Raw genomic sequence first — 12,100 nt, forward strand, 5'->3', positions numbered from 1 at the left:
GGGAAAAGGAGAAGCCAGACAGAGTGGGGAGGCTAGTCAGAGACAGACTGGAAAAGGCATCAGAGAGAGAGAGAGAGAGACGGACGTGCAGCAGTTTCAGGCTTTATTAACAATCGGGTGTAAAAAACCAGATGGGTTTGGCTGGCGCCCCTCTCAGCTCACCTTCTGGGGAGGGGCCTGGCATGGGCAGCCCTGTGCCCTCCATCCTTGCCAGGGCCTTGCTCTGGTCAGACTCCCTTCCCCTGTAAGGGCTCTGCTCATCCCCTCTGTGCAGACATCAAGCCCCTCCCCGTTCCCAGGAGGGCCTCGTCCCCATTTGGGGTGCCCCTGACCGCAGGTCCTAACCCATGGGGGTGGGCACACTTGCGGGCCTCCTGTCCTCCTCCCGACTGATCTCGCCCAGGCCTGTAGCATAAATTGTGCAACCTTGGCAGACGGACAGAGGAGACTTCTCAGTGCAGACAAAATCCGGGTCAGGGGGCTGGACAGGTTGACCTCTGCGAAAAGTTCAAGCCTACAGAGAGCCGTCAGCCTGCAGTGGAGTGTCCTGCCTTATGCAGGCCTGGGGACTCAACCCGCACACAGTAGCTGCTCATTAAGTGCTCTCCCTTCCTCCAGGGTCCAGAGTCCTCACAGGTCCTTGCTGAATTCCCGCACAAGTGTGTAGCCCATGCAGCCCCAGCTCCCTTCAGCCTGGTAGCCACAGCCCTCCAGCATCCCTGCCACGCCCCACGCTGCCACCGCCACAGGGACCACAAGCCTGGCCCGGGGCTCTCCCATGCCTCCTGCCCAGGCTCGCGCCCGGGATTCGGCAAAGGCCAGCAGCCGCCGGCCTACACCTCGGCGGCGGTGCCAGCGAGACACAGAGAGGCGGGTGACCCGGGCCCCATCCCCAGCACTGGACCCTGGGGCCAGGGCCAGGACGCCACACACATCACCCGAGCTGCGCACTGCCACCCAGGGGCCCCCCAGGCCGCCCGGTGGAGGCAGTGAGCCCCATCGGGCCCGCAGGCCAAGCTTCATGGCTGCCACAGCCAGGAACACAGGCAGGAGGAGGGCCAGGGCGAAGGAGGCCAGGACGAAGCGCAGACCACTGCTGGCTGCAGCCAGGAGGAGCAGGGCTGGTGGCCGTGTTAGGGCATGGAGGGCCACACGGTTCTCTGTGTCCTTCACACCAGCCTGTGGGCAGAAGTTGCTGTCAGAGCCAGGGTCCTGGGCCATACATCGGGCTGTTGGGCATCCGGGAGGAGTGGGGTGGGCTGTGCCCGGGAAAGGGGCGGAGGAGTGGGAGCTCCCAAATGAGAAGGCATTGTGATGGGGCCAAGGAACAGCAGGGAATAGGATTGCATCTGCCCTACCACCCTGGGCCTTGAGCAAGTGAGTGAGTTAGGAGCTGTGGGGGACACTGAGGCCACAGGGCAGAGGACTGCCCCAGTTCAGAGCAGGAGCAAGCTCCGGGCAGCAAGGGGTGGGCTCAGGAGGGGCCAGGCTGAGGCCCAAGGGATCTTTCTGCTTTGAAGAGTGTTGAGGAGGAGGCTGGGCTTTGGCTGGAGTCTGCAAACTATGGAGGGAGCTAGGACCATGCTCTTCCACCGCCCTCCATCTATTAAAACTTAAAAATAGGGATCCCTGGGTGGCGTAGCGTTTGGCGCCTGCCTTTGGCCCAGGGCCCGATCCTGGAGACCCGGGATCGAATCCCACGTCAGGCTCCCGGTGCATGGAGCCTGCTTCTCCCTCTGCCTGTGTCTCTGCGCCTGTCTCTCTCTCTCTCTCTCTCTCTCTCTCTGTGACTATCATAAATAAATAAAAATGTAAAAAAAAAATTTTTTTAAACTTAAAAATAAAATCTCTAAACCCAAAGTAGGGCTTGAACTCATGAACCTGAGGTCAAGACCCAACCAGTCAGGCACCCCTAAAACCTCTGCGGCACCGGAAAGGAAAGGGACCGAGCCAGAAGGAAAAGAACGGGTCCCAGGAGTCCGGGCTGGCTCTGGCAAGTGGCTGAAGCCACGCACAAGGCACCCCGCGCGCTCTCACCTTCAGCATCTCCAGCACCAAGGGTTTCTCATCTTCCCTCATCTCCCGCACTGACAGGTGGTTGGGGGCCATGGCCGCCGCCAGGCTCCCGCGCCCCCAAAGGGCGCAGGCGTGCACCTGGTGAAAACAAGCAGGCCGGCGTCAGGGAGGCGCCCCAGACAGGGAGGACCAGCAGCAACGGGACCCTGACCGGGACCCTGGAGGCTGGGGCTCCCCAGGCGAGGTCCAGCACCCTGCCACCCGGGGCTCCCTCCCAGGCTCCCGGACGGCCCTGGGGAGTCAGCGGGACACCCCCAGCAGCCAGCGCCTGGACCACGCTCCCTGCCCCGCAGGCGTCCCCGACCCGCGCCGCAGGAGCAGGCACCGCGAGAACCTCGGCAGGCCGCTTCGGGCCTTCCACCAGGTGCGGGGGCTGCAGGGTAGTGAAGGGGGTCGCTTGCGGAAGTGACGTCACACCGCGCATGGAGGGGCGGGGTGTGCAGCCTGCCTTAGCAACAGTTGCCAAGCGTCCCGGCTGGGGCAGGTGGCGGGGCCCGGGCGCGCGCCGCGGAGAGGCCCGGAGCTGGGAGCAGCGACCCCCTAGGGCTGGGGTCGGAGCGCAGACCCGTACTCACCCGGCCCGCACAGGAGGAGCGCACGTTCGCTACCTGACCTTCGCCGGTTGCTAAGCAAGCGGAGAGGCGGGGGTGCGCGGCGACGGGAGCGGGCCGGCTCTCATTGGCTCCGGGGCCTTCGCGGGAGGGGCCGCACTCTGGACTCGCTAGCTCGTAACCTCCCGGCCCCAGGAACCTCCGCTGCTGCGAACTACCTGTGCTCTCCGGGACCTCCGGGAGGATTCCCACGCGCCCATTTTTCAGATGCGGGGAGGGATGGGGTGACTTACAGCGAACACGTGACAAAACCACAATTCTAGATCCCAACTCCTCCCCACGATAGGGACCGCTGCATCCCTTTGTAAAATGACAAAAAGAACCGCACTTAGAAGCGGCTGGCCAAAAATCTCCAAGTGAGTCACCTGCGAGCCAGGAAGCAAGAGATACAAGACCCTCAAGGTCCCAAGCGGTGGCTATGGCCATGACATTCCCCCCACCCCAACCAGCCCCCAAGAACATAAAATACGGGAGAGAAGTTTCCAGTCTTTATTAGCAAGCCCAGCCTGCAGCTCCCCTCCCTCTAGCCCAGCCCAGCCCAGCGAGTTGGGGTCTCTGTGTAGGGCACACTTAAGTCCCAGTGGTTCTCCTCAAAATGTATGCACCAGCTGGACTGCGGGCAGAGTCTGGACAATCTGGATGGAGGGTAGGCCCTGTGGGGTCATACCTCCAGGTGCAGCGCCAGTGGGTACCACTTGTACCATCTGGGAGGTGGGAGCTGTGGAGATGCCCACTGGGGCAGAGGCTTGGCCAGGTTGGGGGGGGGCCAGCAGCTGCAGTGTGGCAGCACCTCCCCCACCGCTGCTATTGTCCAGCAGTTCAGTGGCAGGTGCACTGCGGATGATGAGCAGCTTCTGTCCTGGAGGGCCAGGGGCTGGAGGCTCGGCCAGCCCAGGAGGGAGGGTCTCTACCTCCTGCACACACAGCTGGGTCTGTTCCCCATCTGCCCCACTCAGCACCAGGACACTCTGCAACCCCTCGTCTGTCTGCAGTGTCTCAAACAGCACATCCTGGACAACACCAGCACTGGCCTCACCATCACCTGGCTCCCCAGAGCCTGGACCTGCCAGCAACTCCTCAGCTGTTCCACTCTGAACCACCAGCAGATTGGGGGCCTCAGGAGTCACAGCTCCCCCGCTGGGATTGGAGAGCTGGCCTGCCACAGGCTGGAGCTGGACTGTGGTCACTTCCTGAGCCGGCTGGAGCTGGACTGTGGTCACCTCCTGGGTGGGCTGGAGCTGGACCGTGGTCACCTCGGGGGCTGGCCGGAGGGGCTGGAGCTGGACCCCGCTCACTTCCTGTGCCCCTGCCTCCCCACCCCCTACATTCTGCAGAACAATGAGGCTCTGCCCTCCCCCACTGGCCCCTGCGTTGCCCCCTCCCTGGACCCCCAACCCCCCAGGACCCGGCAGCCATACTACTCCAGGCCCCTGACCAGATTTCCCTGCTGCACGTGTGCCCTGCCTTCCGCGGCGGCCCCCAGCACCAGTACTGGAGGAGGGCAGCAGGATGAGCTTGGGGGGAGGAGGTGGGGGCGCAGGTGTAGGGGGTTGGACGCTGCTAGGGATGAGCTGGAGGCCCTGGGCCGTCTGCACCAGGAGAAAAGTCTGGGAGTTGGGGGCTGCCTGGCCCGGGGGTGGGGCCGCAGCCGGGCCCCCTGCCACCTCGAGGGAGAGTGTGGCCTGGAGATGGGGGAGCACATGGACATCTTGGGTGGTGGATGGGGCTGGGGCCGCCACCAGCGGGGCAGGGGGCTGGGAGCTGGTGGCGGGGGCTGCGGGGCCGGCAGCTGCGGGGGCCGGGGCATGCGTCCTCAGGTGCCGCTGCAGGTAGGCTGCCATGACGAAGCTGCGGCCGCAGATGGGGCAGGCAAAGGGGCGCTCGGCCGAGTGGGTGCGCTGGTGCAGCAGCAGGTTGGACGAGTGCGTGAAGGTCTTGGGGCAGAGTGGGCAGCGGAAGGGCCGCTCGCCCGTGTGTACACGCTGGTGCTGCCGCAGGTTGGAGGTCTGCGCGAAGCTCTTGCCGCACACGCCACAGGCGTGGGGCCGCTCACCGGTGTGCACGTGGCGATGGCGCCGCAGGCACGACGTGTTCCGGAAGGCCTTGCCACACTCCCCGCAGGCGTATGGCCGCTCGCCCGAGTGCAGCCGCAGGTGGTACTGGTAGTGTGAGGACCACTTGAAGGTGAGCCCACACTGGCCGCACGTGAAGGCCCGCAGGCCCGTGTGCACACGCTGGTGGATGGCCAGCAGGGACGAGCGCTTGAAGGCCTTGCCGCACTCGCCACACTGGTAGGGCCGCTCGCCCGTGTGGTCCCGCAGGTGGTAGCGCAGCCCCGAGGAGCCCTTGAAGGCCTTGCCGCACTCTGCACACTTGTAGGGCCGCTCGGTACAGGCTGGCGTGGGCGCGGGCGGGGCGGGGGCTGCTGGGGCCAGCGGCTCCTGGGGACAGGTGACCTCGGCGGCCTCGGCCTGAGGGGGCGGGCGTCCAGCCGCCGCCTCTTCCACATGGCACTGCTGGTGCGCCAGGAGGCTGGCCAGCTGCGGGAAGGCGCCGTCACAGCTGCCACAGCGGAACGCCTGCCCGCCGGCCACCCCGTGGCTGTGCTGGTGGCGGGAGAGGCCGGCCACTGTCCGGAAGGACTTCCCGCATGGGAGGCAGGCAAAGCCCGGGGGGTTGGCCGAGGGCGGGGGCAGTGGTGGGGGGGCTGGTGGGGACTGGGGAGGCGGTGGGGCGGGGTCTGCCTTGGGGGTGGTCGTGGCCTGGGCGTCCTGGGGAGGGGTGGCTGCCTCTGGCCCGGGGCAGGGCTGGTGCTCCAGGAGCAGCTCCTCACTACCAAAGCCCAGCTCACAGCCCTCACAGCGGTACACCAGCTCCACCGTGGTTTCCGCCGCCGCCAGAAAAAGCTCAGGCACCACGGGTGGGGGTGCAGGCGGCGGTGGGGGCACAGGTGCATGCAGGTAGGCGTCAGACATCAAGACCTTGGCGCTGGGCTCATCCTGCGGTGGGGCAGGGGCACTGGCGGCTGCGCTGTGGGTGCGCTGGTGCAGCAGCAGGTTGGATGAGTGCGTGAAGGTCTTGGGGCAGATGGGGCAGCGGAAGGGCCGCTCGCCCGTGTGCACGCGCTGGTGCTGCCGCAGGTTGGTGCTCTGGGTGAAGCTCTTGCCGCACACACTGCAGGTGTAGGGCCGCTCGCCCGTGTGCACGTGGCGGTGGCGCCGCAGGCTGGACGAGTTCTTGAAGGCCTTGGGGCAGTCGGGGCATGGGTAGGGCCGCTCACCCGTGTGCTGCCGCAGGTGGTACTGGTAGTGTGAGGACCACTTGAAGGCCAGGCCACACTGGCCGCATGTGAAGGCCCGCAGGCCCGTGTGCACGCTACGGTGGATCTGCAGTAGCGACGAGCGCTTGAATGCCTTGGGGCAGTCAGGGCACTGGTAGGGCCGCTCGCCTGTGTGGCCCCGCTGGTGGTAGAGCAGGGCCGAGGAGCCCTTGAAGGCCTTGGGGCAGTCAGGGCACTTGTAGGGTCGCTCGCCTGTGTGTGTGCGCTGGTGGTGGAGGAGCCGGGAAGACCACCGGAAAGACTTGCCACACTCCCCACACTCGTACTGGGCGGTCGGTGCAGGGGCTGCGGGGCCAGGCTTCTCCCCAGGCCCCTCGGCGGTAGAGGCGGGGGCCATGTCTGCGTGGGAGCCAACCATCACACCTGGCGGGGGAGGCTGGGTCAGGGCAAGGCAGGAGCTCACCCCACCTCCACCCAAACAACCCGTCTTCTCAACCTGGACCTACACGTTGGCCCCGGAAGAAGCAGAGGATATCTCCCCAGCCCACCCATGGGACAGAGAGCCTCCATTAGCATCAGGGCCCCCCAGTGGTCAAGTCTGCCCCAGCCAAGGCTGTGGGTGCTGGAACTGAAGCTGCTGGCAAGCTAGGATGAGCGCTCACCACCCATAGGATGCTGGCCATCCCCTCTAGGAGGCTGGACAACTCTGAGAAGCCCATGCGTGATCTTCAGGAGGCCAAGCACTTCCCTTAGGACCAAGCTCTCTTTTTCTCTCTACAGACAGGTACTGTCCTGGAAAAGGCCTGGTGTGTCTCTAGCACCCTGCCTTCTGACTTTTGACCCCTCTTCCTGGAAAGACCTCTGCCTCCATCCTGCCTCAACACAGTTCCTGCTGCCACCATAACTAAAGCCCTGAGCGCATCCCACTCTCCACCCCCCATCCTGGCTGCCTACTTCCTCTTGTGCATTAATCAAAAATCCCTCAACTCGACTAGACCCATAAAGGCTCTGTACCCTCCACCCCATCCACATCCTTACTTCCTGCCTGACTTCAGTCTCCCTTTTTAAAATATCTTTTTTTTTTTTGAAGATTTTATTTTTTAAGTAATCTCCAGGTGCAGTGTGGGGTTCGAACTCACAACTTGGAGATCAAGAGTTGCACGCTCTACCCCTGGTTTGTCTACCCCTGGTTTTGCACTAACACCCATGCCTCCCATGGTTCCCTGCATTGCCCAGACTGCATTTCTCTAGTTCATTCAGCACATACACATACCCACCCAACAGGTGGTACTGAGCATGTTTCTGTGATCTTGCCATCAATTTTGTCACTGAGAACGTAAAAGCAATCAGAAGACAATGTTCCCATGTTTCAACTAAAATAGGAGTAATTCTCAATGGGAGCAGTTGCACTCCCATCCCCGGGGACATCTGGCAATGCCTGGAGACTGTCATCCAGTGGAGGGGCCGATGCTCCTGGCATCTAGTGGGGGGAGACCAGGGATGCTGCTTGATACCCTACAGTGCACAGGGACAGCCCTCCACAGCACAGAATGATCCAGTCCAAAACACCAGTGTGCTGAGGTTGAGGATCCCTACACGGCCTCCCTCCCCACTGCCTGCTTCTGACTCTGATTCCCACCTACTTTTCCTCATCTACTAGACTGTTCCCATCAGCTTACCCACAAGCTCTAGCTACCATCTTTAACCAACAAAACCCTTCACCCCACCACCCCTCCAGCTATGGCCTTATTTCTTTCCACCCCCTTTGCAACAAAGCAACTCAAAAGTGCTGTCAATACATGCTTTCTTCCATCTCAAACCCTGACACTCAGATCCTCCTCCCCAACTCCACTCCTGGACTGGCTGGTGCTAAACTGCACAGTCTCTGCTCAATCCCCAAGGGGTCCCTCCCTCCTGAAGCCACTCTCCTCCCTTCTGGGCACTGGTTCCTTCTTCCTGACTTGCAAATGTAGGGGAGCTCAGGGCTCGGCCAACCCTTGGTCCTCTTCCTCATCCACACTCTCTTCCAGGATCTGTCTATAAACAGGATGGTTCCAAAATGGATCTCTACTTGACACGCTCTCCTCTAAACTCCAGAGCCCTGCTACCATATGTCATATGGATGGATAACAGCTAGCTCAAGCTTAACATGCCACCAGTCTAACTCAGAGGAGTTTTTTTTTTTCCACTCCTGCTCGCTCCCTGTTTCACTGACATTTTCCTCCATCCCTAAAAACCCGCTCTGTTCTTCCTCAGCATCCCCTCTTCCTCTCACCACCTATGACCAATCCATCAGCCAGTTCCCTTGTTCCAGCAGGAATGTGTCTGGAATCTGGCCACTTCTCTCCAAATCTCCCACTGCCACCTTTGCACAGGGCCATCCTCCTAACACAGATCTCCACGTTTCCACCCCTACTCTTCCTACTCCCAGGATGCGCCCAACACAGCACCTGCGGGGTAGACAAGACCACGCTCTTACAAGAGCCTGCAGAATTTCCACGCCGGTGGCCTCCTCCACCTCCCCGCCCCCGCCCGCCTCCCTGTAGCCTCTCAGACTCTCACGCCATCCTGTCACCACCTGAAGCCCTCAGCAGGCCCCTGCCAAGCATCTCGCTGATCTGTTACCTGGGGGAGGCATTCCTTGCACCGGCCCTAATCTACAACCCCTTCCAACACTCCCCATCCTCTACAGCATGTATCACCTTCTGACCGGCTTTCAATCAGGGTTTCCCAACCTCAGCACTGTTGAGATGCAAGCTGACCTCTGCCAAGGCGCCCGTCCGGAGCACTGGGAGGTGTTCAGCAGCACCTGTAGCCTCCACCCACTGAATTTAGTGGCATCTTAACCACTGTCGCACTCCAGCGCCTAAAACAACGTGTAGCTCAAAGCGAGCACTGAGAAAACATATCCTGAATGGGAAAAGCCGGGGCACCCCCTTTTGGACAGCTCTAAAGATTCCCTGTAGCCAGATGAGCAGCCTCTTAACGTGTAATCAAGTCCTTCTAGGAGAAACTGCCCGTGCCCTCCGGAAGGCCGAGCAAGCCTTAAACTGTGACATCGGCCCTCTGCATGGGTCGGACCCATCCTGCCCGGGAGAGCACCCGGTCCAAAGGCAGGACCACACCCTTCCATCAGACCCGACTTCCCCTTTAAGGGGCTGCTCCTGCTGCACACCAGCGTCCACCTTTGTTGAGTTCAGCTAGTGTCTGCCTGGAAACCACCAGGCCTCAGGAGCTAGTCGTTCAATGTCGGGGGCCCCGTCCGTGACCTTTCACAAGACAATCCGTCCTTAAGAGGATGAAAATCGGGAAAGCTGCAGGGAACCGCAGAACCAGACCCGCTCCTCTAAAAGCAACCCCTTGCCCTTTAAGAGGGCGGAGCCGGCCCAGAGAACAAAAGTCGGAGGTGAATTAGCGCCCTTCCCTTTAAGGCATCTCTTCCGGTTTCACGTTCGCCGTTTCCCCAGCGTCCCCGCCCTCCGGTCCCTCCCCCCACCCCCACCCCTCCGGTCTCTCACCTGCGGCCCCGATCGGGGGAGTGAGCGGGGAAGACCTAGGGCCTCCCCGCGGGGGCCGACGGGAAGACGGGGCCCCGGCAGCGGCAGGACAGGAGTGGGGGCCTGGGAGGGGGGAGGGGGCGCGCTCCCTCCCAACAGCCCCCGGCACGAGGCACCCAACCTTTATCGGCAGCCTCTCGCGCACACAAACCCCGACGTCGCCGTCGGCGCGTCACGACGCCACGTGCGCCGAGGCCCCGCCCCGCCCCTCCCGTTGGCTTTTAGCGGTTGCTCGCTACCCGCCGCAAGCAGCGCACGGCATCGTGGGAGTTGTAGTTCTTCCTCGACCCTGGCCGCTGGGTCTTTTCTGGGTAGCGGAAGTCAGCGCCAGGCCAGGGGAGGCCGCACCCAAACACGAGGTCGCGTGGTCTCATTTTTACTATCGATTCGTAGACTCCCTCCCCAGCAGGGCGATTTCCGAACGGGCCTAGCCAACCAGGGGGTGTGGTTTCCCTGGCCTGGCCCCCACACCCAGGCCCTGGGTCTCTGAACTCCCCGCTGGGGAAACAGGCTCCTGGTGCTTCCTGGCCTCAGAGGCCCCACGTGCTCGCGGCTCCCGGGCTTCTGTGCGGGAACGTGGGCCCAATTGTGCCTTCTTCGTGGCCTGGAGCTGTCCCGGACCCCCTCCCTCCTTTCCACGTGACCCCAGGACGACTTCAGCCTCTGAGCCTTACTGACCAATGCAGGTCACCCAACACCGTTGTTCAACCATGGCACTAGTCACATTTGGGCCACATGGTTTTTGATTGTGAGGGCCACCCTGTGCATTTTAGGGTGCCAAGCAGCATTCCTTGTCCCTGCCTCCACCTCCACCTCCACCACACACACATCCCCTGGTGGAGAGCGCCCTGCTCCAAGGCATTCCCCCTAAGCCTGAGGGCTGCTTATCAGACCAGAAGGCCCTTCTGTTCCTACCGCATACCTTCTCAGCTCTGAGCTATTGAGGAATAAAGAGGGGAAGGCCCCAGGGGTAAAGTTAGGAGGCCCTGCCCTGGGGTCTGTCCCCACCTGCTTCTAGAGCTCCCCAGCACACCAGACTGAGCCCCATACAGTTGGCCCCCAGATGGAGGAAGGACTCCACACTAAGTCCAGGTGTAGATGTGGAATGTAATGCCCAGCTGGCTACGGGGAGACCCCAGGCCCACCTTCATCTCAAGGGTCCCTGCAATAATGAAAGGACCTCTTGGTACCAACACAACCCTAGCCAACCAACACCCCCCGCCCCCAGTCAGGAGATATAATAAGGGAGGTGAGAGAGGCAGAGCCCCAGCACCTGCCCTTATTGGCCATCCCCTACTCTGGAGCCAGAAAATAAAGGTTTTGAACTCAATGGCCTGAAGCAACTGGTTGTGAAGATTTAACTGGCTTTTTCAAAATAGTAGTAGCTGGACACCTCATGTAGGACCCTGTACAAGGGACATCGTGGGGTCCTTGTACAGACAAGCAAACTGGGAATCCAGATGCCAAAGACACAGATAAGATCACAGGAAATCACCAGAGGTGCCCCAACCAGGCCTTATGGTGTCCAGACCCTCAGTCCCTTTTTTTTTTTTTAAGATTTTATTTATGCATGAGAGACATAGACACAGGCAGAGGGAGAAGCAGACTCCATGCAGGAAGCCCGATGTGGGACTTGATCCTGGGTCTGAGGGTGGCGCTGCGCCACCAGGGCTGCCCTAGACCCTCTGTCCTGATCCAGGCCCCTCCCAGGTCTTGTCGAGCTGGGGACATAGCAATAGGGTGTGAAGGCAACAAAAGTCCTGTCCCAGGGAGTTTATAAAATCTACAGTGGGTAAGAGATGACAATAAATAAGTAATAAAGAAACAAGTCATAAATAGTGTGTGTCCTATTCTACGTGCTGCTAAGAAAAATAAAGCAAGAGCGGTGGATATGGATGAGTGAAGGCCTCCAGGAGTTTAAATGTGGAACCTAGCAAACACCATTCAAAGCCCCTGGCATTCTTGTTTCTGGCCAACACCCTGCCCCAGGTGCTTTTCAACCCCCTTAACTAGATCACGCATCTTATCCAGCTGCAGGGCCTCTGAGACCGTCTCCCACTTTGCCAGCCGGATAAACCATTCATCCTGGAGGACAGAGCTGGGAGTGGGGATTGCAAGCTTTGAAGGTGACCAAAACCTACCTGACCCTTTCCAGGGACCAGGCTGTTATTCATGCCCCAAAGGCCCTGTGTGCACTAGAGAGGAGAGGATTAGGGACTGGGGTGAAAAGTGGCCCTGGAGCACCTGTCTACACATAGCAGGAGGTATCTGAACCACGGACAGGACTCCCAGGGACAGACAAAAAATAAAATTACTTTTTTCATCTAAGTGCAGGAAAGAGAGCAGAGATGCACTTTAAGCAAGATAGGGGTGGGCAGGAGCCCAGTGGGGGATGGCCTATGCCTCCCACAGGGTAAGAATATTCCCTTCTGACATCTCTTGGGGCTCCTATGGGGTGCTCAGCCAGCCCTGCCCCAATGGGCCTCTTCCCAGGGAAGGAGTGTTATTCCCACTTCACTGGAGAGTAAATAGAGGCCCTCTGAATTCTCTTGGCCAAGCACAGAACCAGGCAGTGA

At 60.9% G+C, this 12,100-nt stretch overlaps 2 protein-coding genes across 10 annotated transcripts; both read right to left on the reverse strand.

Moving 5' to 3' along the window:
* Window positions 1-86: 86 nt before the first annotated feature.
* Window positions 87-2,977, reverse strand: NAT14 (N-acetyltransferase 14 (putative)). Of its 4 annotated transcripts, none has more exons than XM_077914364.1 (3): window positions 2,652-2,977; window positions 2,038-2,154; window positions 87-1,179 (listed from the first exon to the last, which is right to left on the reverse strand). In XM_077914364.1, exons 2-3 carry the CDS (start codon window positions 2,107-2,109, stop codon window positions 631-633), a joined length of 621 nt encoding a protein of 206 aa, XP_077770490.1. In that variant the 5' UTR covers window positions 2,110-2,154; window positions 2,652-2,977; the 3' UTR covers window positions 87-630. The 4 variants fall into 4 exon arrangements, with proteins under 4 accessions (XP_077770490.1, XP_077770505.1, XP_077770504.1 ...); XM_077914379.1 differs by lacking the exon at window positions 2,652-2,977 and adding an exon at window positions 2,411-2,547; XM_077914378.1 differs by lacking the exon at window positions 2,652-2,977 and adding an exon at window positions 2,402-2,493.
* A 185-nt stretch (window positions 2,978-3,162) lies between these two features.
* Window positions 3,163-9,703, reverse strand: ZNF628 (zinc finger protein 628). 6 transcript variants are annotated; one of them, XM_077914325.1, is made up of 2 exons: window positions 9,486-9,703; window positions 3,163-6,390 (listed from the first exon to the last, which is right to left on the reverse strand). In XM_077914325.1, exon 2 carries the CDS (start codon window positions 6,383-6,385, stop codon window positions 3,278-3,280), a length of 3,108 nt encoding a protein of 1,035 aa, XP_077770451.1. In that variant the 5' UTR covers window positions 6,386-6,390; window positions 9,486-9,703; the 3' UTR covers window positions 3,163-3,277. The 6 variants fall into 6 exon arrangements, with proteins under 6 accessions (XP_077770451.1, XP_077770478.1, XP_077770469.1 ...); XM_077914352.1 differs by having other exon boundaries at window positions 9,646-9,670; XM_077914343.1 differs by lacking the exon at window positions 9,486-9,703 and adding an exon at window positions 8,730-9,424.
* Window positions 9,704-12,100: the final 2,397 nt, after the last annotated feature.

Source organism: Canis aureus, chromosome 1 (genome assembly GCF_053574225.1).
Source record: "Canis aureus isolate CA01 chromosome 1, VMU_Caureus_v.1.0, whole genome shotgun sequence".
NCBI lineage: Eukaryota > Metazoa > Chordata > Mammalia > Carnivora > Canidae > Canis > Canis aureus.

What these genes read in the sequence shown, in the direction of transcription:
- NAT14 (XM_077914379.1), bottom strand. Translation starts at nt 2,500, where the DNA reads ATGCGCGGTGTGACGTCACTTCCGCAAGCGACCCCCTTCACTACCCTG. An exon ending in GCCCGAAGCGGCCTGCCGAG is followed by an intron (nt 2,155 to 2,410) that starts GTTCTCGCGGTG and finishes TGTTTTCACCAG; the next exon opens with GTGCACGCCTGCGCCCTTTG. An exon ending in TGGTGCTGGAGATGCTGAAG is followed by an intron (nt 1,180 to 2,037) that starts GTGAGAGCGCGC and finishes TTCTGCCCACAG; the next exon opens with GCTGGTGTGAAGGACACAGA.
- ZNF628 (XM_077914307.1), bottom strand. Translation starts at nt 7,419, where the DNA reads ATGACAGTCTCCAGGCATTGCCAGATGTCCCCGGGGATGGGAGTGCAA. An exon ending in TGCTCAGTACCACCTGTTGG is followed by an intron (nt 6,391 to 7,244) that starts GTGGGTATGTGT and finishes CTCCCCCGCCAG; the next exon opens with GTGTGATGGTTGGCTCCCAC.